Source organism: Dermacentor albipictus, chromosome 1, assembly GCF_038994185.2.
Source record: "Dermacentor albipictus isolate Rhodes 1998 colony chromosome 1, USDA_Dalb.pri_finalv2, whole genome shotgun sequence".
NCBI lineage: Eukaryota > Metazoa > Arthropoda > Arachnida > Ixodida > Ixodidae > Dermacentor > Dermacentor albipictus.
In genome coordinates this window covers 112,888,803-112,916,352 of record NC_091821.1, presented here as the reverse complement: position 1 = coordinate 112,916,352, position 27,550 = coordinate 112,888,803, and the positions used below count along the sequence as shown (strand labels likewise).

Below are 27,550 nucleotides of genomic sequence, written 5' to 3'. Positions count from 1 at the left end.
TCTTTCTCTATGCTGTAAGTGTGAGGGAAAGCCTGCGTGGGTGAGCCGACAAGGATAGGCACCGTGCACTGTTCAGATGGCACGACGAAGTTTTTCATTCTTCGCCCCAATATCTCTGACACCGGCCGCTAGAGAGGCGATGAAAATCATACGCCATTCCAAACGATCATCATCATCATCAGCCTGGTTATGCCCGCTGCAGGGCAAAGGCCTCTCCCATACTTCTCCAACAACCCCGGTCATGTACTAATTGTGGCCATCTTGTCCCTGCAAACTTCTTAATGCCATCCGCCCACCTAACTTTCTGCCGCCCCCTGCTACGCTTCCCATCCCTTGGAATCCAGTCCGTAACCCTTAATGACCATCCGTTATCTTCCCTCCTCATTACATGTCCTGCCCATGCCCATTTCTTTTTCTTGATTTCAACTAAGATGTCATTAACTCGCGTTAGTTCCCTCACCCAATCTGCTCTTTTCTTATCCCTTAACGTTACACCCATCATTCTTCTTTCCATAGCTCGTTGCGTCGTCCTCAATTCAAGTATGACCCTTTTCGTAAGCCTCCAGGCTTCTGCTTCGTAGGTGAGTACTGGTAAGACACGGCTATTATATACTTTTCTCTTGAGGGATAATGGCAACCTGCTGTTCATGATCGGAGAATGCCTGCCAAACGCACCCCAGCCCATTCTTATTCTTCTGATTATTTCCGTCTCATTATCCGGATCCGCCGTCACTACCTGCCCTAAGTATATGTATTCCCTTACCACTTCCAGTGCCTCGCTTCCTATTGTAAATTGCTGTTCTCTTCCGAGACTATTAAACATTACTTTAGTTTTCTGCAGATTAAGGTTTTGACCCACTCTTCTGCTTTGCCTCTCCAGGTTAGTGAGCATGCATTGCAATTGGTCCCCTGAGTTACTAAGCAAGGCAATATCATCAGCGAATCGCAAGTTACTAAGGTATTCTCCATTAACTTTTATCCCCAATTCTTCCCAATCCAAGTCTCTGAATACCGCCTGTAAACACGCTGTGAATAGCATTGGAGAGATACCCGCCGCGGTTGCTCAGTGGCTATGGTGTTAGGCTGCTGAGCACGAGGTCGCGGGGTCGAATCCCGGCCACGGCGGCCGCATTTCGATGGGGGCGAAATGCGAAAACACCCGTGTACTTAGATTTAGGTGCACGTTAAAGAACCCCAGGTGGTCAAAATTTCCGGAGTCCCCCACTACGGCGTGCCTCATAATCAGAAAGTGGTTTTGGCACGTAAAACCCCATATATTATTATATTATAGCATTGGAGAGATCATATCTCCCTGCCTGACGCCTTTCTTTATTGGGATTTTGTTGCTTTCTTTATGGAGGACTAAGGTAGCTGTGGAGCCGCTATAGATATCTTTCAGTATTTTTGCATACGGCTCGTCTACACCCTGATTCCGTAATGCCTCCATGACTGCTGAGGATTCGACAGAATCAAACGCTTTCTCGTAATCAATGAAAGCTATATATAAGGGTTCGTTATATTCCGCACATTTCTCTATCGCCTGATTCATAGTGTGAATATAGTCTATTGTTGAGTAGCCTTTACGGAATCCTTAGAACGACAGAAAGCTGAGCTAGTTGGTAAGGATTCATTATCCAGTCCGTTATCCAGACGGAATCCTGCCTGGTCCTTTGCTTGGCAGAAGTCTAAGGTGTTCCTGATTCTATTTGCGATTAGCTTAGTAAATAGTTTGCAGGCAACTGACAGTAAGCTGATCGGTCTATAATTTTTCAAGTCTTTGGCGTCCCCTTCTTTATGGATTAGGATTATGTTAGCGTTCTTCCAAGATTCCGGTACGCTCGAGGTCATGAGGCATTGCGTATACAGGGTGGCCAGTTTCTCTAGAACAATCTGCCCACCATCCTTCAACAAATATGCTGTTACCTGATCCTCCCCAGCTGCCTTCCCCCTTTGCATAGCTCCCAAGGCTTTCTTTACTTCTTTCGGCGTTACCTGTGGGATTTCGAATTCCTCTAGGCTATTCTCTCTTCCATTATCGTCGTGGGTGCCACTGGTACTGTATAAGTCTCTATAGAACTCCTCAGCCACTTGAACTATCTCATCCATAATAATAATGATATCGCCGGCTTTGTCTCTTAACACATAGATCTGCCAAATTATTCTTGCCAATTCCTAGTTTCTTCTTCACTGCTTTTAGGCTTCCTCCGTTCCTGAGAGCATGTTCAATTCTACCCATATTATGCTTCCTTATGTCAGCTGTCTTACGCTTGTTGATTAACTTCGAAAGTTCTGCCAATTATATTCTAGCTGTAGGGTTAGAGGCTTTCATACATTGGCGTTTCTTGATCAGATCTTTCGTCTCCTGCGATAGCTTACTGTATCCTGTCTAACGGAGTTACCACCGACCTCTGTTGCACACTCCTTAATGATGCCCATGAGATTGTCGTTCATTGCTTCAACACTAAGGTCCTCTTGCTGAGTTAAAGAGGAATACCTGTTCTGTAGCTCGATCTGTAATTCCTCTATTTTCCCTCTTACCGCTAACTCATTGATCGGCTTCTTATGTACCAGTTTCTTCCGTTCCCTCCTCAGGTCTAGGCTAATTCGAGTTCTTACCATCCTATGGTCACTGCAGCGCACCTTGCTGAGCACGTCCACATCTTGTATGATGCCAGGGTTAGTTCAAACGATAGTGGCTCACTTTTCGTCGCTCGTCTGAGTGTTATGCCCCGCACTTTGACGAGATCGAGCGCACAACTTTCGTGCAACTGGTATCGATCGCGAACGTGTGCAGTCATATGCGGAGTGACATGGCTAATGTAAACAGCGTCTCTTCCACTCTGATTCCACTGCGCTGCTGTCAACACTGAAAAGCGCTGGCCGCTCCAGTTTCACTTGTAGATGGCGCAGAGATCGCGTGCAACTGCACTAGGGGCGCAATCTTATAACGCTTCGGAAAGCGACAGCTATACTTCGCCGTTTCCGTTTCACTTCGCCGTTTCCGTCACCAAGGGCTCTATTCTGGGGCTCTATTCTGGACACGCATGGCGGCTGCACGGCCGCCATTATCCGCCATGTTTACTCTCTGATTGGCTGTCGAGAGGTCACGTGTTTTAAAATTTGTGCCGGGAAGCGGAAGTATTGCAAAATGCAATTTTGCGTTTTCATCAAGATGACGAAACGTGACGTGGAGCTGCAAATGTTATGGACTAATACATTTTTTTGGTCCTTGGCAGATATATTGTGATGTTAGCGCTTCAAAAAGAATGTGAGCGGTAGCGTGCAGAAGCCAGTGCAATGCATCTGCAATTGCGCGAATATGTGGTGGCGATTCAAGATATGCGCCATGCCAGCTTGCTGATTGGCTGAAGGAATATCTCATGAGGAGCGTCACAGGAAGGGCTGTTTCGTAAACGTCATTTTGACGACGCGTGACGTTTCGCAGGGCCGCCATTGCTGAGATTTTCCGCCATAATTTTTGCTGCGACGAGCCGCGCGAATTATGCTAATGGGCAGCCATATGCAATGGCAGCCGAGAGGAATGCGTATCGCCACATTTTCCCCGTCGTTTGGCGCCACGAAAATCTTTTGTTCATAACGCGTGCTCATAGTATTTGCATCGCTCTCGGGTGGTGTTGGCATTTGTGTTTTGGGCCATCGTTTTTTAAAAGAACGCGTTTATACGAAATAATATTGGTTGAATATAGCAAACTTTCAGCAATGTTGTCCACTTTTCACTGCTGCAATTGTATTGTAATCGAGATTAATGCCTTTTCGCACAATCAAAAGTTATTACAACGGCCTTTTTCTAACTTACAAAAAGAAATGTACGCAAGGCGGCGCCTTGAAGTTCCCTCCCGCGGTGCGAGTAACCAGCGAAATGAACAAGAGATGGCAGCGCCGGCGCTTGCGTCGCTCTAGTGGATATCTGGCGCGCGCAACGCTATCGGTGATATTCGGCCGTTTCTAAGCCAGCCGAGTCGGGCTGAGTCACTTGCGTTTCACGAAATAGCGATAACGTGGCCTAGAACGTGCGCGCATCACCACTGGTAGGTCGCGTATGTTGTCTCAAGAAAGAAAACAAGCGCGTTGGCGCCAACATGCGATGACTCATTCCATTTTCCAGGGACACGCATCCGAGCTACTGAAGCAGACGACGGCTTGTACGCAGCAGACGACGGAAGCGAGAAGCGTTTTCGACAGAATAATCATACGCTTTGAGATAGCTGCTTTATTTTTACTGCGGAGGAAAACTGTTTTGCTTTACCGATAACGCTACATTCAGTGCCTTCATTTCAGTTTCTTAGGCGAAACGTCAAGTTGGCGTCACGTTACGTAAGCAAAACCGGGCCACCAGCGCCATTTTGTTTGCGTCGCGCCTACGTCACGCATCGAAGAAAATGGCGGAATGTCCAGAATAGCGCCCCTGGACACGCATGGCGGCTGCACGGCCGCCATTATCCGCCATGTTTACTCTCTGATTGGCTGTCGAAAGGTCACGTGTTTTGAAATTTGTGCCGGGAAGCGGAAGTATTGCAAAATGCAATTTTGCGTTTTCATCAAGATGACGAAACGTGACGTGAAGCTGCAAATTTTACAGACTAATACATTTTTTGGGTCCTTGGCAGATATACTGTGATGTTAGCGCTTCAAAAAGAATTTGAGCGGTAGCGTGCAGAAGCCAGTGCAATGCATCTGTTATTGCGCGAATATGTGGTGGCGATCCAAGATATGCGCCATGCCAGCTTGCTGATTGGCTGAAGGAATATCTCGTGAGGAGCGTCACCGGAAGGGCTGTTTCGTAATCGTCATTTTGACGATGCGTGACGTTGCGCTGGGCCGCCATTGCTGAGATTTACCGCCATAATTTTTGCTGCGACGAGCCGCGCGAATTATGCTAATGGGCAGCCATATGCAATGGCAGCCGAGAGGAATGCGTATCGCCACATTTTCCCCGTCGTTTGGCGCCACGAAAATCTTTTGTTCATAACGCGTGCTCATAGTATTTGCATCGCTCTCGGGTGGTGTTGGCATTTGTGTTTGGGGTCATCGTTTTTTGAAAGAACGCGTTTATACGAAATAATATTGGTTGAATATAGCAAACTTTCAGCAATGTTGTCCACTTTTCACTGCTGCATTTGTATTGTAATCGAGATTAATGCCTTTTCGCACAATCAGACGTTATGACAACGGCCTCTTTCTAATTTATAAAAAGAAATGTACGCAAGGCGGCGCCTTGAAGTTTCCTCCCGCGGTGCGAGAAACCAGCGAAATGAACAAGAGATGGCAGCGCCGGCGCTTGCGTCGCTCTAGTGGATATCTCTGGCGCGCGCAACGCTATCGGTGATATTCGGCCGTCTCTCAGCCAGCCGAGTCGGGCTGAGTCACTTGCGTTTCACGAAATAGCGATAACGAGGCCTAGAACGTGCGCGCATCACCACTGGTAGGTCGCGTATGTTGTCTCAAGAAAGAAAACAAGCGCGTTGGCGCCAACATGCGATGACTCATTCCATTTTCCAGGGACACGCATCCTAGCTATTGAAGGAGACGACGGCTTGTACGCAGCAGACGACGGAAGCGAGAAGCGTTTTCGACGGAATAATCATACGCTTTGAGATAGCTGCTTTATTTTTACTGCGGAGGAAAACTGTTTTGCTTTACCGATAACGCTACATTCGGTGTCTTCATTTCAGTTTCTTAGGCAAAACGTCAAGTTGGCGTCACGTTACGTAAGCAAAACTGGGCCACCAGCGCCATTTTGTTTGCGTCGCGCCTACGTCACGCACCGAAGAAAATGGCGGAATGTCCAGAATAGCGCCCCAAATGGGCTGTTCCCAAGCCAGATGTGGAAGGAAGGTGCAGCCTCTGAAGTGCGCGTCATATTGCTTGCTCAATATCACTTGAGTCATATCACTTGCTCAATAAATATAAAATATCAATTAAATATTATTTTGCAAGTTTTAAAGTATAAACGTGCGGATGCACAATTCTTGAAGTAAGTTACTAATATCATTCTTTTTATTCTCCGCCGACAGGTAGCGTCGCAAGCGTAAATGCGTTGGCAAAGCCCAGTGCTATAGTGTACTAGAATAATTATTCGAGTACACTATACCCAGTGCCACGCCGTGTGCTACCAGGAGCTTGCACGATGCACGCACCAGGGGCGCTATTCTGGACATTCCGCCATTTTCTTCGGTGCGTGACGTAGGCGCGACGCAAACAAAATGGCGCTGGCGGCCCAGTTTTGCTTACGTAACGTGACGCCAACTTGACGTTTCGCCTAAGAAACTGAAATGAAGGCACTGAATGTAGCGTTATCGGTAAAGCAAAACAGTTTTCCTCCGCAGTAAAAATAAAGCAGCTATCTCAAAGCGTATGATTATTCTGTCGAAAACGCTTCTCGCTTCCGTCGTCTGCTGCGTACAAGCCGTCGTCTGCTTCAGTAGCTCGGATGCGTGTCCCTGGAAAATGGAATGAGTCATCGCATGTTGGCGCCAACGCGCTTGTTTTCTTTCTTGAGACAACATACGCGACCTACCAGTGGTGATGCGCGCACGTTCTAGGCCACGTTATCGCTATTTCGTGAAACGCAAGTGACTCAGCCCGACTCGGCTAGCTTAGAAACGGACGAATATCACCGATAGCGTTGCGCGCGCCAGAGATATCCACTAGAGCGACGCAAGCGCCGGCGCTGCCATCTCTTGTTCATTTCGCTGGTTACTGGCACCGCGGGAGGGAACTTCAAGGCGCCGCCTTGCGTACATTTCTTTTTGTAAGTTAGAAAAAGGCCGTTGTAATAACTTTTGATTGTGCGAAAAGGCATTAATCTCGATTACAATACAAATGCAGCAGTGAAAAGTGGACAACATTGCTGAAAGTTTGCTATATTCAACCAATATTATTTCGTATAAACGCGTTCTTTTAAAAAACGATGGCCCCAAACACAAATGCCAACACCACCCGAGAGCGATGCAAATACTATGAGCACGCGTTATGAACAAAAGATTTTCGTGGCGCCAAACGACGGGGAAAATGTGGCGGTACGCATTCCTCTCGGCTGCCATTGCATATGGCTGCTCATTAGCATAATTCGCGCGGCTCGTCGCAGCAAAAATTATGGCGGAAAATCTCAGCAATGGCGGCCCAGTGCAACGTCACGTATCGTCAAACTGACGATTACGAAACAGCCCTTCCTGTGACGCTCCTCACAAGATATTCCTTCAGCCAATCAGCAAGCTGGCATGGCGCATATCTTGAATCGCCACCACATATTCGCGCAATTGCAGATGCATTGCACTGGCTTCTGCACGCTACCGCTCACATTCTTTTTGAAGCGCTAACATCACAATATATCTGCCAAGGACCAAAAAAATGTATTAGTCCATAAAATTTGCAGCTCCACGTCACGTTTCGTCATCTTGATGAAAACGCAAAATGACATTTCGCAAAACTTCCGCTTCCCGGCAAAAATTTCAAAACACGTGACCTCTCGACAGCCAATCAGAGAGTAAACATGGCGGATAATGGCGGCCGTGCAGCCGCCATGCGTGTCGAGAATAGAGCCCCAGGAATGTACTGCGAGCACTTCCTACGTAGCGAGTGCAAGAAAACCACGAACTGGGGCCACATTTACTAACGTTCCATATCAATATTCCTTTCTTTTTTTCTTCACTTCGTCATCGGCTCGGACATGAATCGCACGCCGCTGCGTTGCTGTTATCGCTGCGATCTGCCTCGGCGCGCGTCGCGTCATAAGAACAATGGAACATGAAATCGAGCATTACAATAAACGGGCCCTGCGTTGCCTGCGCGAACAGAGAGAGAGCAATGAGAGCAAAGACAGGAAGGTCAGCAGACGACCGCCCAGTTTGCTGCCCTACACTGGGGGTAAGAGAAAGGGCGAAAGAAATAGAAAAAGAGGGAGAGAGTGAGCACTGAGTGCACGTGGGATGATGCACAGGGGCGCGATCGGAGATATTTTGTTCGATATGCGTTCTGTTCAGTTGCTGCAACGTCACAAAGTTGCAGTATGCAAAATTTGTGACAGCGGGGCGGAGAGAGCAGCCAATCAGGAAGCGGTCACCTCCCCGGACGTTTACCTCCGTCGTTTGTCGTCTGCTTGCAAACAGTATACTACAAAGCCAAATGTTTCTCGTCTTCCAATTGAATGAAATCTTTGTCTAAAAAAACGTATTTTTTCTTCTCAAGCCCAAACACGTTTTCAAATAGCAGTAGGTGTGACTACTGCTATAACTATTAGGTTCTTTAACTATTAGGTTCTTTAACTTCTATAACTATTAGGTATTTATAACTATTAGGTTCTTTGCGTCGTCCCTAGCCCTTTAAGGCGCCTTGTACACAATTGTGTACATTGTACTTCTGGTGTTTTTTTCGCGTTTAGGGCGCGCAATTTTCTATTAGGTTGGCTTTAGCACATTTCCAAACTTTAAACTGACAACAATGTGCATTTTGGGCACCATCTGTCGCATTTCGGTGAAGATGTTCATATCAAAACAAGAAATGGCGGACGCCGGAGCAGCAAAGAGCGGTGAGTGAAGTTCTTATTTTTTTAGAGCCGCTTTTTTTTATTGTGGCAAGCGAAAAAAAATTAGGCGCGCTTGTGCATCATATGATGTACCGAGGAGTGATAATTTTATCCTTTCTGAGGAGATGACCGAATGCTAACGCTCGCACGCGCATGTGTACACGATTGTGTACAAAGCGCCGTGGTCGCTGCAGAAATGAAGAACGTTGAGAGTTGCTTTGATTTTCTTTCGAGGTTTTTTGGCCATTCGTCGTTCTTTCTACAATGCAAACAAGTATAAGAAAACCCAAAAGACAGCTGAAAGGCTTTTGGAGCTCATTGATGATAAATGTTTCAGACGTTGGGGAAAGCGACGAAGAAGAAGCCACGTGCGAAGCGACCGACGCCTGCGTTGCAGCTGCGTTCACCAACCTCACAGAAGAGGAAGATGCTGCTGCAGGGGAAATGCAAGCTGAAGAAGTGGACACAGAGTGTTTTTTCCTTTTGTGAACCTGGGTATCTGCAATTCTTGGCTGGACTACCACCGTGACAATCAAATGCTGCCTGGAGCGAAACTCCTATGTTTGATGAATTTTCCCTTGCTTGCAAGCTGCCGAAGCATTAATTAAGTCGGTGCTACCCGAGAAAAAGCGTGGAAGGCCTTCTCTTGCAGAGATCCAAGCACCACAACCAAACATAGGGCAAAAAAGCAAGAATATCGCTTCCTTGCACCGACGCGCACTACGATACCTTTGACCATTGGTTCGAATCCCGCGACGTCACCTGCAAGCTCGAGAAGTGCACATGAGGCACCCGGATATTCTGCATGAAATGCGCCGTGCAACTGTGCCTGACGAAAGAGAGAAATTGCTTCCTCGCATTCCACAAGTGAATTTTGTGACCACCGAGGCGCTTTGTACACAATTGTGTACGATGTTGCAAATAATAAAGTTTCATGATAACTTTCAAGAATTCGATAGTTTTGTGTTTCTTAGGTCCCAAAAAGAATGTTTATATATAAAAAGATTTTTTTATATGCATAATTGCAAGTGGCGCCTGAAAGGGCTAGGTGGTGTCGCGCACAGCGAGAAGGAAAAAGAAAAAAAAAACGACGGGAAGAGTGGCGCACTTTTCAAGAGGCAGCCACAACATCCCAGTGGCTCGCTGGCACCGATGATGTCGATTTCTCTGTACAACCAACGAATTATTTGTTTCGAGAAACAAAAACGACGCCGGAATTCACTTACTGCCATTTCTTCAAACGCGTTTCGCACCCCCACCCACTCTCCTCCTTCCTCTAGAAACGCCAGCGAAACAACCGAAGTTTCCAACGGAAGCGCCATTTTCTAGAATTAAACTATGGATCGGATTCGTGCCATTCCGCAGCCGAAAAGGCTGCCTGTTGGATCCAATCCAATCCACCAGACGCGCCATGCGAAGCCGTATGATCGCTCCAAACTACAGTGGCTGTATCCAAACTTCTCAACTCCCGTCGCGTTCGGACGAAATGCTCGGTGGGCGGATGATTGACAGGAGCGTGTAGTCATTTTGAGGTCACCAAAAACGGGGCGGCGCCCCGCGGCAGGCGACGTCGGCGCGGAGTAGGCCAATCGCGCGCCAACGAACGCGCCGAACAACCATCTCCGATCGCACCCCAGGAACACTATAAGCGGTCTCTTAAACCGGTGCACTTTTTCATTTCATTTTATTTGGGCTCAATTACAAGCAAATGGAGAGGGCCAAGATAAGGGCTGCTTATTGGCAGCTTGAGTGGTCCCTGGCCCCCTTTACATATTGGCAGACCGGTGGCAAAGAATACTTTCAGAAATGAAAGTAGTATACTAGTGCCCGAGTCGCCTTTTGTGCCAATGACGGGTGTAGCCACGGTCCGAGTATTTTTGACTCAGAGAACGGTCTCGAGTCCAGTCGGTTTGAAATTGTCCTAAGAGAGAGGCATTGTACGTCGTAGCGAGGACAGGTACACAGTAGGTGCTCGATGGTTTCCTCGCACCTACAGGAGTCGCACATCGGGATCTCGGCCATTAAGCGTTTGTGAACGCCCCTCCCAGCCACAAACGGCACAGCAAGGTTGTTTCGCCGCGGGAAAGGCTAGATGGCAGTTGTAGCCGTAGCAAGGGGTCCAGCTTAAGCGGCCCGCAGTTGAAGGCACTTGAACTCCAGAAAGCTTGACTTTTTGCGTGCAAGTATAGCAAAGTTCCCTGGCAGTGTCCGTCCTCACCAAAGCTATTGGACGCGTCTGGGTGTCTTCGTGGGCAGACCGGACGGCCTTGTCAGCGAACTCGTTGCTGACGATGTTACAGGGAGCAGGAACCCCCTCAAAGATCGTGTTGTGTCCTGTTTCCAGAGCATGGTGGTGTACTTCCCTGATGTCAGATATATCATCTGCTCGTAAGTTCTGTGATGTAAGCCATACTTGATACTGTGAAGAGCTGCTAGAGTCACAAAATATGACCCATTTCTGTGCCGGCTCTTCGGTGACGTAGGTCATCGCGGCATGGAGGGCTGCAAGTTCTGCCGACGTAGATGTAGTCATGTGTGACAATTTGAGTTTAACTGTAACCTCCTTAGCTGGAATCACGGATGCGGCTGTTGAGCTGGTATGTGAGGTCGAACCTTCGGTATATACAGGATGTCCTATGTAACTTGATCCAAGATTTTAAAAATGAAAGGCGCGTCGGAAGCGAATTGAACCGAACGCATACTATTCGCACTGGCCTATAGTAACTCGGGCAATTTTTTGTTTTCCCCATACTCACTAATTACTTAAATTTAATTACCCAAATTTTTAATTATTGGTTGAGGACCCCAAGTATGATACGCAGATTTGTAGAGCACCTCCAGAAACCACCGATCGAGTTATTTCCTGTACGATACGTATGACTTCCTTTTTTCCCGGGTTGCAAAGAAAGCCCGCGAAATATAAAAAAAAAGCCACGTGACGGAGCGGTTGCGCAGTGGTATCGTGCTGCTCTTAAAGGGACACTAAAGGTTAATATTAAGTCAACGTGGACTGTTGAAATACTATCCCAGAAACCTCAAAACGCTTGTTTCATGCGAAGAAGATACTTATTTTAAGAGAAAGTGCGTTCTGAAGCGTCCGCGTACCTCTCCACACGACTTCAGTAAGTCGGCGTTGAACTCGTAATCCTCTGGACGAAAGTGCAGCGAGCGCACTATGTGATTTTTCGGCTCTTTGCCAACGCGATGTGGCAGAGGTACGGCACTTAACCACTTCGAACGGAGAGGTTCACTCGTTGGCACACAGCGATAAGTAACGGTGGATTCACCGCTGCAACTGCCCTTGGCCAAGTTCCGCGGACCGTTCGCGCATCCCATGACATCACATGGACTTGACATTATCGCTGCTTGTTCCAAATGCAAGTTTCGCGAGCCAGCAGAACCAGCGCAGCACGACGCGATAACGAAACAACTGAAACTCCAAAGCGCGCGCGGCGCAGAGTCGAGCGAAAACGAAACCCTTCTACCACCCATACTACTGAAAGGTAACGTCAAAATGTTATTTTTTCTTAGAATCCAACAGGAGTGCGATCTGAGATGGTTGTTCGGCGCGTTCGTTCGGTTACCGGCGCGCGCGATTGGCCTACTCCGCGCCGACATCGCCAGCCACGGGGCGCGACCACGTTTTTGGTGACGTCAAAATGGCGACACGTACCTGTCAATCAGCCTCCCACCGAGCATTTCGTCTTCTAGGCGCCGATCCCGACGGCAGCTGGGAAGTTTGGAGCGATCATACGGGATCATACGGCTTTGCATGGCGCGTCTGGTGGATTGGATTGGATCCAACCGGCGGCTGCGGCATGGCACGTTTGGATCCAATCCATAGTTTAATTCGAGAAAATGGCGCTTCCGTTGGGAACTTAGGTTGTTGCGCTGGCGTTTCTAGAGGAAGGAGGAAAGCGGGTGGCGGTGCGAAACGCGTTTGAATAAATGGCAGAAAGTGAATTCCGGCGTCGTTTTTGTTTCTCGAAACAAATAATTCGTTGGTTGTACAGAGAAATCGACCCCATCATTGGTGCCAGCGAGCCACTGGAATGTTGTCGCTGCCTCTTGAAAAGTGCGCCGCTCTTCCCGTCGTTTTTTTTTTTCTTTCTTTTTTTCTTCTCGCTGTGCGCGACACCACCTAGGGACGACGCAAAGAAACTAATAGTTATAAATTGCAGTAGTCACATGTACTACTATTTGAAAACGTGTTTGGGCTTGAGAAGAAAAAATACATTTTTTTAGATAAAGATTTGATTCATTTGGAAGACGAGAAACATTTCATTTTTATAGTATACTGTCTGCAAGCAGACGACAAACGATGGAAGTAAACTTTCGGGGAGGTCAGCACTTCCTGATTGGCTGCTCTCTCCACCCCGTTGTCACAAATTTTGCATACTGCCACTTTGTGACGTTGCAGCAACCGAATAGAACGCGTATCGAACAAAATATCTCCGATCGCGCCCCAGAAGTAGACAAATAACATTTTCTTCTGTCTTATAACCTAATGAAATGTTCTTTTTAATACGAGTAGTTGAGTACTAGTGACAAATTATAATGAAGAGTGCCTTCGTCATTGGGCTAGTACCGGAATGTCACTGGGGGGTCTCACATCGTGTCATGCATTTACCTCACAGAGCTCTACCTCAATTTCTCGGTTACTAAAGCTCCGTTTGCGATTATATTGACGCCTTAGATGTTCTAGAGCATTGCTTTATCCTTTAACTTAACTTCATAGTAAACTTTAGTGTCCCTTTAAGCCTGCGTTTGGTGAACAAGGTCAGCTGAATCGTGACTGGCGACGGGAAAGCAGCAGGGCGTTCCAGGGGCGTAGGCAGAGGGGGGGGGGGGGGGGGCTTATGGGGTTTCAGCCCCCCCCTCCCCGAAATTTTTTCGTGCTGTCAATGCACCGCCGACCAAAGCAACCCCCCGGCGCCAAAATTCATTCTGGATTTTGTCTAGAATGTCTTTTTCGAACTCAAAAAGGCATTTCACCGCGAAAATTGTGAACTCGGGCTGGATTTCGTGGCAACGCCCATGCACCGGGAGTCACATAACGCAAGCAGACCCATCCGAGCACAAAGTTTCTATGGCGTTTTGATGACAAACAGGCTCACCGCGTCATCTCGCGGAGGCCGCGGAATCTATGGAGCGCATGGACATCAATTCCGAAACTTTATGGGTATAATTCTCAGAAAATTTTGATGTGCAAGGTGTATTGAAGTTTCCAAAGTTGTGCGTTAGATTTTCAATTGCGGAACTTTGTGGGTATAATGCTGTTTTAAACATTTGACAAAGGTGTATTGACTTTTCTAAAGTCTTATACTGGAACATCATCATCATCATCATCAGCCTGGTTACGCCCACTGCAGGGCAAAGGCCTCTCCCATATTTCTCCAACAACCCCGGTCATGTACTAATTGTGACCATGCCGTCCCTGCAAACTTCTTAATCTCATCCGCCCACCTAACTTTCTGCCGTCCCCTGCTACGCTTCCCTTCCCTTGGAATCCAGTCCGTAACCCTTAATGACCATCGGTTATCTTCCCTCCTCATTACATGTCCTGCCCATGCCCATTTCTTTTTCTTGATTTCAACTAAGATGTCATTAACTCGCATTTGTTCCCTCACCCAATCTGCTCTTTTCTTATCCCTTAACGTTACACCTATCATTCTTCTTTCCATAGCTCGTTGCATCGTCCTCAATTTGAGTAGAACCCTTTTCGTAAGCCTCCAGGTTTCTGCCCCGTAGGTGAGTACTGGTAAGACACAGCTATTATACACTTTTCTCTTCAGGGATACTGGAACATACAATGGGACAAGCCAAATCAACACACTATTAGACAAGTTGACAAAGCATGCAGCGAGGTCCGATGAGACGAAGCGTTGTGGTGGTTCATTTGTGCCGTCATGTCACATAAAAAAATATTAATTTTTTTTTTCACCTACGCCAAAGCATCCATGTTAAGACACTAAAGCCAACCAAGCTAACTACGTTCTTATTCATTTTTTCTACTTTGACTTTTATTCGCGAGGACACATTGAGTGTCTTCAATTTCTTTGGTCATGCTACCCTACCCGCGGGCTGCCAGAGCCAGCCAGAGCGCATACCTTTTTCTCGTGTTGCCCCGACCACCGTGCGGCGCACTTCGGTGCGTGTTTGGTTTGCTCTGGCCGAGTGGATTTTCGCCTGGCAGATTATTGGACACTTTCTGACTAGCAGACGAGAAAAAGAGACAATGGTCGCTTGCTGCCATCACTGTGGAGACGCAACATATTACACCGCGTTCGCATGAGCGCGACCTCTCCGGAAAGTCTTGGCTCGCCGGTGTAGGATACCGAGCAGTATGCCTATGGTTCTTTGTGGACCAAACGTCTCACATTTTTTTCGATATTCCTTCGGTAGTTTCATTACGTGCGCAAAATAGGCATTAAATTGTGGCCAACATATTTTCCTTGGCATTTTTTTCATTTCAGTGCCCCTGCACCAAAAAAGGAAAAAAAAAAACATTGTTGCGGCGCAGCGAATTGTTGCATGGTGAAAGTTCAATTTTTTTACTTCTTCCTTTGCGGAAAGTAATGGGCCACGAGACGCTTCAGTTGACGGGTGCTCTTATTATAATATTGCGATAGCAATTATATGGACACCCCAAGCGCATTCCTGCCATCACCGTCGCCCTCATGTTTCATATAAAGTCCGAGGGTGATAACATCGTTACAGAGCGCCGCATGCTGCATGTGCGAGTGAAAGCGTACGGAAAGGGGGGGGGGTGGAATGGGTGAGCCGACGACGGCGGCTCAGTCTTGTGTGCGCAAAGAGAAGCTAGTCAGCGATAGCGAAGAGCAAGCTAGTCATCTTGCATCGCGCTCGATACATCGGGGGCAGTGGATGAAATGGGGGCGGTGCGGTATCTAGGATTCTGTGAATCTGTGATTGCGCAACATGTTTATTTGCCTGGTTTGACGCATTACATACCGTGACTTTTTCTTAGATACGTACATTTATTGGAGACTTATAAATATATTGAAATATCTTGTTGGGAGATTTTGTGTATACGTGCAGTGAACTTTGTTTCCAGTGACACTTTTTTGCCCTTTATCAAGCTCTATCTTCGCATTTGTATATCCCATTGTATCTTCGCATTTCTAATGTACGAGGGCGAGTCAAATGTAAGCGAGCCTAACCACCCCGCACAATAATGGTTCGGTTCATTATCTGCGAGGCATGTGCGTAGAAGAGAGGGATGTCTCATTTACAAAAGTGACACGCAGATGTGAAGATAAAGGTTCTGTAATGCTCTCATACATTCAGTTGAACATGGTTGCGTGACATAATGGAAACTCCAAAAGTTGAACAGCGTGGTGCCGTGAAGTTTTTGACTGCTGAAGGTATTTCGTAAAAAGAAATTAGTCGCCGTATGGCTGCCGTGTACGTTGAACATCGCATTTCATTAGGCACTGTGAAGCGTTGGAGCAAACGGTTCAAAGAAGGTCGTGAAAGTTGCAAGGACGATCCAAGACGGGACTAAAGCCATCGTGAAACCAGCCTTAACAAAATTGCAAAAGTTGATGAGGTGATGAGACAAGAACGGAGGATAAGCATCGATGAACTGGCAGAGCGCCTGAACATCAGTCACGATTCGGTTCACGCCATAATTCATGAACATCTCTGTCATCAGCTTTTGTGTCCGCAATGGATGCCCAAGATTTTGAACCGCCGCTAGAAGATGGAGAAGTTCGGCGCTGCCTTGACTCATCTGATCCGGTATCACAATGAGGGTGACGACTTTTTGTCTGCAATTGTGATTGGGGACGAACCATGGTGCCACTACTACGAGCCTGAAACATGACGGCAAAGCTTACAGTGGAAACATTCGAATTCACCATGCCCAAAGAAAGCAAAGGCCGTCATTTCCGCTGAAAACATGTTGCTGACTTTCTTTTTTTCAATCGTCAGTGACCATTACAGGTAAAATTTGCTAAGTCTTGAGAGACTATCGATTGTTTCCGATACTTTGAAACACCGGAACGGCTGCGTGCTGCAATCAAGAACAAGAGACGCAGAAAATTGACGAATGGGGTCATCTTGTTCCACGACAATGCCCGTCCCCACATCACTGATGTGTTTAATACAAAACTGGCAAAGTTCAAGTGGGAAATGCTGCAACAGCCGCGACACAGCCCAGACCCGTCGCCTTGCGACATGCACATTTTGGGGCAACCGAAAAAAAAAAATACAGCACCACATTCATGTCGGACGATGACGTGAAAGAGTCGGTTGCAGACTTTTTGGAGCAGCAACAAGGAATTTTATGAGACCGGAATCACGCGACTCCTTAGTCAATGGGACAAATGTCTAAATGCTCATGGAGACTACTTTTAAATAAAGTATCCCGTTTGTCATGTATTCGTATTGGCTCACTTTCATCTGACACGCCCTCGTATGTTTTGCAGAACTTCTGTTTTTATACGTGCTCTCTGTTGCGACTATAATTTTGGTGCAATTACTCACGATACACGACCGGTGACAGGTGCTCCTGCGTAATACATTGGACCAAATGCCTGCGTCATTTATATTTTTTACTGGCCATTGCATACGTACATGAATGCAAACACGGTTCTTGAATGACAAAGTTTCATTAACATATTTATCCTCAACTTGTTCATTGCATGGCTTTTTACATTTTTCATATGAGCGGCATGCACTGCTTTGCTGGTTTCGAACTCATATAGTTCTAAAGTTCGTGTGATATTTTCTTTACTTATTAAATAGACAAAAACATTGAAGCATTGATATCAGTTATTTTGGGCACAATTTTTGGCACATACGAGTATATTCTTTTATGAAGAATGGCATATTTTACTTTTTGCGGTGCATAGCATTCAAGAATTCGTTTGCAGCATCTTTGGCAATGGCAATGCAATTATTATTCATGTATTTGAACCCTTGACAATTTGTTCAAGAGGAATCTTTAGCTCGGGCCCAGCTCTGACGCGGCCTATTCAAATACATGTAAAACGCAGAAACGCTTTTCTGAGATGACCTCTGGATCACTTTTAATGAAATTTGTTGCATTTGAGGGAGAAAGTTAAATTGTAGTGTCTGTTGGAAGTGGAATATCAATTTAGGGCCTCAATTTTGTTTAAAATATTTTGAAAAATTCGAAAGATAAAAAAAAATAGGAACACGACGTTTACAAACTAACAGCTCTGCATCAAGAACAGATATCGCGGTTCTGTCAACAGCATCTATTGTAACAGTCAAAGCGGACAAATTTGGTATGTCAATTTGTATCTTACGTGAATTAGTTATGTTGTGTACAAAGGTTCTGCAAAAGCCATGTTTCCATAATACTAAATTCTTTAGATTCATGTGTAACATATCAATTTTGTTTGCTGTAGATGTGCTATTAGAGGAAATTCACAGAATTGTGATATCACTTTTCATTGTTGAGTTACAGAGTTTTAAACTTGATAGTTTCACTTTCTGAAAATTTGCGATTTTGGCCAATTTTTAATAAAAATTGACAACCTAAATGAAAAATTCGAAACCAGCAGTCAATAGAATTTAAGTTTTTCTTTTAAATTCAACAGAAATCGTCAAATTTGGAGCAGTTGCTGCAAGGAAAAACGAATTACCCTTCTACATGTATTTAGATAGGAGCAACCGAGCTAAAGCTTCCTCTTAAGGAGGATGCCGAGCTGCAACGTAAGCCTCCCCCCCGAACGAAATTTCTGGCTACGCCACTGGGGCGTTCGTTATCTTCTCGGCAGCTCTCGGCCAGCAGCATGCATTGGTGCCGTCATCCGATAAGAGCCTACCTTGTTCACTGAACGCACGCTTAAGAGCAGCACGATACCACTGCGCAACTGCTCTGTCACGTGGCTTCTTTTTTTTTTTCATTTTTCATTTTTAATCCGAGGTGCCCAGCGGTCGAATCGTCATGTAGGGCGTGCAGTACTTTTGCACGCAGGGCTGAGGCAACTACAAGGAGGTAGTTGGCGCAGACTGGTGAGAAGTTCTTTACGAGTAGCTTGTTTTGAAGCGAAAACGAAGATAATCATTGCTTAAATGCCCTAGGAACAATGTCGGTGTTCCCTTCCAAATACTTGACAAGGTCTTTTAGTGCTGGGTCTGCTCGTTGCTGTTCAGCGAAATCTTCCACGCTTATTACTCCAAGGAAGGCGTCGTAATCCTCGTTGTCTTGAGGCGGCGGGTCAGTGGGGGCGCGTGATAGGCAGTCGGCATTAGAGTGATTTCGTCCAGGCTTGTAGATTACAGTGATGTTACATTCTATAAACCAAAGGTGGAGGCTTTAATGTCAAGGACTTGACCAGTAGACATTCTTTAAAAGGTATGCACAAGAAACTAGACTAGAGCAAGTTTGCTGTGATTAATGTGAGGAAAGAGAACTATTTCAGAAATGTAGTAGTAATAAATCTGCACATATAGAACAAGGGGGGTTCTTTTCTGTACAGTGTGTAGAATCTTAAATGTACTAAAATCTTTTCTGTATTACATACTGTGGATGCAAAAATGCCTCCAGGATGTTTTCTACATTACATATTCATTTTAGACATATACATATGCATTACATACATTTTTTACACGCATTACACTAGAATGGTGAAACAGAATTGTGTGAAACTTGGCAGAGACAAAGGGGTGTTGCGCAAGCTTCAAGTAATGTATTCATTTCAGTGTATTGAGCAGAAGAAAAAGCAGCGTGTAAAGATCAGGGCGGGTGGACAAAAAAACAAGGGCAACTCTCTCTGCTAATTAACAGCCTATTTTTCAAGCGCACTCAGCTCTTTTATGGTTCCGTGCAGCCGTATATATAGAAATAACCATGCAAGGTATTGAAGGCCACAACAACATCTGTGAATGTGAGTGTGGGGTGACCGATTGTTCCTTTGTCTTCTTTCTCTTCACTTTCGACTTTATGGGCCATGTTGATATTCACAACTGGTGACAATCTAAACAAAGTGATGGCAGTCCTATTGCACTGCTTGGCAGGTGCTGCGAAGTGACTGTTTTCAGTGGCGACATGCGGTGGTCAATGTAAACACCACAGACAGAAGATGACATGTTGCCGATGTGCCTTAGGAATTTTTGGTTGAAACAACTCGGAAGAAAAGCGTAACAAATTGGAAGCTAATACACATGATCCTATGTGAACTAAATGGGACCGATTTTTCAAAGCATAAGAGCTGTGAAAAATTAACAGGAGCACATCAACAAGGTTTTATGGTGTGGCATTAAAATAATTACAAGAATATTGTTACAAGATATTTGTACAGTTTTTAATTTTGTTGTTGTAGGCTATTCATTATTGCACACAACTGCAGGGGCTGCTAGGTTCTTGCATTGAAATGCCATGCATGTGTAAATAATTTGTTGCACAGAGTTGCCTGTGTGTCTTCTGATGCACTGTTCATTGTTTGCAATTAGCTGACATACTACTGTTTCTGTGGTTATTGCTGCAGCAAGTGGAGAGAGAAGCAACATTCCAGTACCAGACAGTGACTTTGCCTGAAGAGAGGGCAGCAGGCTGTTTATACATTAATGGGCGTTTGCTGCACAGGCACGAGTTCCCAAATGCAAACCAGGTAAGGATGTAGTTGCATGATGTTCAATGCACCTAGCATTTGTTTATAACTCTGATGCTTCATTGCGATTCTTTATTGGATGAATTGTGTATGCTCAAAGGTAGTAGATAGCAGTCAGATGCTTGTGAATGTACTTTGGCAGCTGGTCTGTATGGTATGCAGGACCAGCTGGTAAAAAATGTAGCATAGTGCATAATGTAGCGCTATGTGGGAGCTACATGCCTCAAGATTTATTCTAATGTTAGGACAGCCTTATCCCACACAGTACTTGAACGCATATTGTTGCAAGAAAAATTATAATGTACTTGTGAGTGTGCCATCAGTAACAAAGATAACTTTTTTTTTTTTAAACTGTCAGCTATCAGGAGCCTAATGTTGCTGGGAATAAAACCAAGTGAAAATGACGATCTACAAAATAATTGGTAATTGTGTTGCACACATGGAATAATTTGTGAGGTTGAGGGATGATATTGCAGTAAAATTTATCACTGAATTTAATGAATTAAAGTAAGACCTACTGTTCTGATGTAAAGTGGAACTCCATCACTTTCAGAGGCAAATAAATGCAAAGGATTTTTTTCTGGCTATTTTTCTTTAATTGGTGCACCTGGTGGAATTTGATATGTATATTATATCTGAGTTCTTGCCTAGTGAGCATGCTGCCCACACTCCATTAGCCTGTTGTATATTTTTTTTTAATGATTCTCTACAACTCCTTATTTGACGTATTGACTAGAACAACAATTAAAATGTTAGGTAATCACTTTTAAATAATAGGATTACTGGCAGTTTCTTAACTGGACTCCAAACAACATCTTCTGCTTGGTCTTATCCACATTAATTGATCCATCTTTTTTCTTTGAAAGCTTCGTCCATGATAGCTGAGACACCCTTAGGCACATGTGACTAAGTGCCAACCTCACACGGATTTATGCCAATAGATAAAGCTATACACACAAATGGCATATGCCAGACTAATGGGTGCACAACTGCCACATTGTTTTCCTGGTTGGGGCATATTGGGCCAGCAGCTGCAACTAGCAGCAGTAAACTAGCCTGCACGGTAATTAGATGCCATCTACTTCATCCACAAGTGATGCTACACTCCTACCTTGAATAGAGTCTTCCACCAAAATAATGAGGGAAATAAACACCTTCTAGGAACGACATTCTAGTGTTCTCTCAGCTTTTGGTAAATTTTGTTGCAGTATCCCTTTTAGATGAATGTGTGTGATATTTGTGAATTAAATTACCACTATTGATTATCTTATATGCCTTTACTGTTTTTAAAAGATTGCTGCTGATCTTTATGCAAGTGAAAAGGTGGCAAAATGCTAAATTTAAGATTTTTTTCCTTGATATCTTATGCATATATTTCACCTCATTATTTCCAGTTACTTGTCTGGTGTCTCAAGTATAAATATGTAATCCTCAATAAATGAATGAAATGCAATGTTGTTTAAGCTAGTGACCTTTGCTGTGTTCTGCCTTAAAGCATAGACGCATAGTGGAATATATTTAATTCTCCAAGCATACAATACAAGCACAGGGCATGGAGTTTACTCTTGATTGTGCTCTCTCTGTGTGTGTGTGTGTGTGTGTGTGTGTGTGTGTGTGTGTGCGCGCGCGTGCGTGCGTGCGTGCACGTGCGTGTGTTTAATAGCTGTTATGACCTTTTGTCAAAACCAACTTATGGATTTCTTTTGGCCAGGAGTTTGCCCAAAAGATTGACTATGGCCGTGTCACGCTTGCGGTAACGGAGCTGAGCAAAGGCAGCACGGGTCTTCCCAGCCTGGCCCTTTTGGTGCGAAAGAGCAGGCACCATTGAAGCCAGGAACACATCCAGCTTTTACGCATTTGCACGCCCCACCGTTCCACTTTGCCGACTCTGGTTAGGTACTGTTCAAACAAGTATTATGTGCAGGTCTTGTGTTGCCAGTGCACAAGATAAATGACAGCTTGCTGTAGTGTTGGAAAGAAAGAATATTTGTTTGTCCCCAAGCATTTTCTCAAGCTTCGTGTCAAAGTATCTGTTGCCTAACAACTGTTTGGTGCATAGAGGTCTCATGCAGCCCAACTTTTTTACCTACATAAGAGCACACATGCTTGTTGCTTATTGAGCAGAGCCATAAATGAGCACGACAGTGCCAGTCTTTGAGTCCCATCCAGCCTTTATTTTAGGTTGAAACTCTGGCTTTTGCCTTCGACAACTCTTCTTAAAGCATCAATACATTGCAGTTACGTTGTGGGCAGCAAAGTACACAGAAGTATGATTTCTGCTTGTGTGTTCATGATGTTTCACACTATGTTTCATTTTGGCTCATGCACTTGCCCACACAGACATCACATTGGTTGCTGCATTGTTGATCTCTTATAACCAACTCATTGTTGGGTTGCAGATGTTTTAGCTCTTATTGATGGTCACATGTGGCATTTTTTTCCCTTCAGTGAGCGTTATTATTATACTGCTTCATGCTCAACTGTGTGCACATTGAAAATTGTGTTAAACTAAAATAAAAGATTGCTTATTATGCCTTGAGGCAAACTTCTTGATTTGTGATAATGTGCCATGGCTTTCATTATTGTTTGCAAAAAATGTTTTCCGCGGCCAGTAAGAGTGACAAAATTTACAATGTTTTTATCAGTCCAAATGTATGGGTACTAGCACCAGAAGAAAAATTATATCAGTCATACATTCTCATTGGCTTCTATAGCTATTTTCATTAATTGGTGTTTACATTTTCTTCTTTCCACTCAATCTTAATTCCATCAGCTTACAAGAACAAATAACATTGCACTTACTGAATGTCAGAGTGGATTTCCTGTGCCTTTCTTAAGTTTTTTTTCACTCATTGTCCATTAATATCAAGTGACAACAGATAGCGTTAGGCTGATTTAATGCTGATGTAGATTTTCCTTGCCTTGCCTTGCATAATGCAAGGAAGTTCTGCACTGAGAAGCATTCCCTTATGAAATGTGTGCCTTGGAAGCTATACGTGTGCTCATGTATCATTATAATTCATTGTCGTAGCACTATGCTTTCAGCAGCTTGTTTATACTAAGCACAAGGAAGTACCATCATTATGCATTGTGAAAGTTTTATTGTACATCAAGCATTGTGTTCCATTGTTAAAAGCATTGCAGCTACGCACAAACAAAGATGTGTGAAAAAAGAAAGCTTTTATTATTGCATTCAACAGTTTGAGGTGCGAAAGAGCTTGTAAAATTGTGATGATAATTTGTGCACACCGGTTAAGAAGTGTACTCCTGCTTATTCATTTTGACATGAATAGTTATGAGGTGTGTCATGTGTTATGTGCATGAAAGAGACGAAAAACTTCGCACATAACAAATTGCTGGAAATTACATTACTTGCATAGCTGCACTGACTGTGTGCAGTAGTACTGAGCAATTTATAGTTTTGAATAACCTTGAGTACATTGTGGGCACTCATAAGGGCTAGAAAAACTTAATATTTCAAAAGTTTGCAAATAAATTTTTCAACCAGCTTTAATAATAAATTTCAACCAACCAGCATTCTTTAGTGCAGTGAACATAGACAAGTATGTCAATTTCACCTTAAATTGGTTGTCATGGGCTGCTTTTTTCTTCTCCAGCATGCTTGCCTTATTTCTGTAGTCACAGTTTTAGGTTTCAAATGAAAGTTGATACTATTTTAGATGGCTGCTATTCCTTGTGTTGACAGTGCACTGTCTGAAATGTGTAGTTAAGCAGGCCTCTAAAAAATTGTTCTAGTAGTAAATACTGGAAGTAGCTTCTTTTTCTATGATCTTGCGCCAATCTCTTCACTGCGCCAAAATTATGCTGATTTTATGTGCTTGCATTCTGTTCTGCCTAGTGCCTTGTAGAGCACCACGAGGAAGTAAAAGCTAAACTGTGTTTTGGGCTGCTATGCTGTGTGTGGGTTCACAGCCTTGTAGATGCCCAGTCACTGCAAATTAAGTGCCAAGAAAGCAGCAAAAGGTCTGTAGGATTATGTGCATTGCACTATGTTGCAGTCTGCTGAATGCAGTCATATCTGTATGTAGCATACACAGCTATCTTCATTAGAGCCATCCCAGACAGGTCCATTTTGAAACAGTGACTGTTTTTAAGCTTTGTTTATATAAATTTCTTTTTGCTTAGCTAACTTGCTTTGCAAACATTAGGTTTGCCCTATGTATGATGTACAGATAAGTATGTCTTGAGATGCTGTGGAAATGTGTGTCCTTCAGAATGCAGCAGCTAGCAAGTGATTTAAGCACTTGTCAAGGTTCATGGTAGACATTATTTATCTGGTGATGTTAACTGACCTGAATTTTTTTTATGCACTTAACAGTTGCTATGGTTTATTAGAGTGGTTATAGTCTAACCCAAATGTAACAAGCAGTACTTCCAGTCAAAGGCCTTGTTAAGTAAAAAAATTATTGTTAAAGCAAGCTTTTATGTTTTTGTAGTCCAAAATGCTACACAGATAGGATCCTAGAAGCATAAGCCGCCTAGAACAGTGTCAGTAGACATGCCTGAATAAAATAGCGCAAGAAACCTGGGTAAACATTTTGCAATACACACTCTGGTCATCATTTTGTATGTTCAGAATGTTTACTGCTGCGTGCAGTGAAAAAAAAAATGAAGAAAGAAAATCTTTTTTTTTTTCTGTGTGCCGTACAGCAGGAATTTTAGTGCATTGGCTCCTTTAAATCTTTTTGACTATGCCTCAGGATTGTGAAGTGAAGCTCTCTGCTAGCTTTTCCATCCTCCGTGACTTCCCTGCAACATAGAGGGCAGAAGAGCTTGGAGCAAGTGCTGCAGTGCCTTGGAATGGAATGCAGGGTGTGGGCATTGTATTGGGATGGCAGATAGCACAGTCATGCATTTTGCTTGATAGCTGCTTGCCTATACTTACTGGCAACACCTGTAGATGTAAAGATGCCAGCAAACAGTAGTTCATCTGAGCTTTCTTTTGTTTTTGTTACATGAAGGCCCCTAGTGCATGCAATGCAATGCATGATGTCTTTGTTATGTTGAAACTGTGATGCAAAATTAGTTCATAAAGTCATGATAAATGATGCATGGCCTTTGATAGAGCTAAGATTCAAAAAGTAAAAAAAAATGTTGTTGAATTGGGGTTCATTATACCAAGGTTCAACTGTAGTTGTATAGGAACTGCAGTAGATGACAAAGGAGAATTACATCTGTTGCTAGACAAATGGTAGTTCTTATTGGATAATTTTCAGTTCTTCTGCCACAGTTAATTATTTTGTCATGTGTGTCACGATTTGTCACTTGCTGTTGTGTAAAGATGTTGCATTGCATATTGGTTAGCAGCAGTAGAGCTGTTATAGGTGTATGCCTGGTTGGGTTTGTAGTGTTTCCAATGGTCGTTATCACAGATTTATACATTGGTGTTTCAAGAAAAAAAAAAGAACAAACTTGCATACAGTGCTTTCACATATGTATTAAGAAAGCATATTATATACATCAGTGAACCGTGCATCTGTGCAGTCACCACATGTAAGAATTTGTGCTGCAGAGCCTAGATATTAATCAGAAATGATTATTGCATATGAAACAATGTACAGATTCAAGAGCAAGTGACTCGCAAGGACAAGTTCATTTGCCATTAGCGTGATGAGTCCAGTGCTGTAGCTAGCACAGAAGTGTACAGTATTAGAGCAAATTGGATACCCATTCACAAAAATTCTATAAAAGAAAAATATATCAAAGGAGAGAGCAAAGTTTGGTACAGGGCTGTCAAACAATGCCATGGTGTTCAAATAGTTTTAAAGATGATCTGCTTTGATTCTTGTAAGGTGATTTTGTTGAATTTAATAGTTGATGTTTGCTGTGTAATAATGTAGTTGCTGTACTGCTTGGTTCATTTTGGCTGTAGTTGCCACACGTACATTCCACTCATTCTGCTTTGTAAATCCCTCTACTAGTTTGTTTTTGTTTCTCTATTCAAGGAAAGGTTGTGGATAGTAATGTTCCTTGCTTTATTGTGATTATAAACCTGAGGCCTATGATCTTTATGGTTCTGTGGTCCAGCTAGTCAGACGTCTTGCTGACATTGAAATGCTAGCATTGTCAAGCAGTGCTTTCTTGCAGCTGTTTTTCATGTTACCTCTAGTGTGTCACTACAATATTTGTTGTGTTCGTGTTACTATGTTATGCAATTCCACTGCTCCAAATGCACATTCTTTCCTTTTATTTTTTCATTACTTGACAGAATGTCATGTATGTGTTCATAGGATTTACAACTGTGGCTCCTTATTGTAACGCAGCTTTTTCTGCACAAGGCCTTGTAGCAACTCAAGTGTTTACTGTCTACAATACCACAGAACTTTTTCCACCAGCGTGAAAAGCAGAAAAGCTGAAAGCATTCACTTAAATGTGACTATAGCATAAACATTATATGACATTGAAGCACTACATAAGAGTTTGCGTCATTATAGATTCAAGAACAGTACAATATATAAATGGTATAATCATTACTGTTGTGCAAGTTGTAGTGCAGTGTTCTGCAAACAATACTTGTCGCCTGTTAACATACTGAGAACTTCTTGCACGGCTAGTTGGTGCACAATTGTTAAAAAGAATACTGGTGAAAAAAAAAACAGGCACAGAGGAACAAGAGGGACAAAAGAAAAAAACAGGAGCACCTATTAGCATACTACTCCTATTCCTGATTTTCTAAGCAGCTTATGAACGAAGTGCAACATGTGGCCACCTAAGTATGAAAAAGAAAGAGTGCTAACACACTCCGTGCAGCTACACAGTTTACACTACTCCAAAAGTAATAATAAAATGTAGTTCTCTCCAAATCAGTCTGACCAAGTTAGGTCACACTAACATAACTTTGAAACAGGGTCCACTTTACTAAGTCTTAGTGTCCTCATTACCTGTTTTTACATTTGAGGCTTATTCATTTTGTGTATTCACTATCTGCCCATGCATATATGTGTGCAGCTTGTTTGTTATGTGGATTATATTATTGTGATGCCTGGCAACAGTCAAAATTAAATGGACGCACTGCTTGCCATGGATGCTCTAAATGTGCCTATAGTACAGCTTTTGTTTCCTGGGCGTAGGTTTTGTAAAAAAATGTGCACTTGTTTTCATCATATCGTTCTGATGTAAACAGTGGTAGCAGCTTCCAAATAAATATTATTTTCAGTACAGATGGGTGAGCATAAATCATCTTGGAGGCTGACATGTTGCCTGTGTCACAACCTAATGGAAAGCACAATAAAAATCATTAGAGAATGATGTCCCTGCAAAGTGTACTCTAGATTACACTTGGTATGACTGGTCAGATTTGGCTTATTGATGTGTTCACAGGCAAAAGTGCCTGAACGTTCTGCATAGCTTTATAAGCAATTGCATAACTATAACT

At 43.9% G+C, this 27,550-nt stretch overlaps 1 protein-coding gene across 1 annotated transcript in view; it reads left to right on the top strand.

Moving 5' to 3' along the window:
* LOC139049446 (N(G),N(G)-dimethylarginine dimethylaminohydrolase 1) overlaps window positions 1-27,337 on the top strand; it is a 78,566-nt gene extending 51,229 nt beyond the window's left edge. Inside the window, exons 4-5 of the mRNA XM_070524835.1 lie at window positions 20,032-20,154; window positions 21,866-27,337. Of these exons, the coding sequence (XP_070380936.1) occupies window positions 20,032-20,154; window positions 21,866-21,982 (240 nt within the window). The 3' untranslated portion in view covers window positions 21,983-27,337. The remainder of the gene's footprint in view (window positions 1-20,031; window positions 20,155-21,865) is intronic.
* Window positions 27,338-27,550: the final 213 nt, after the last annotated feature.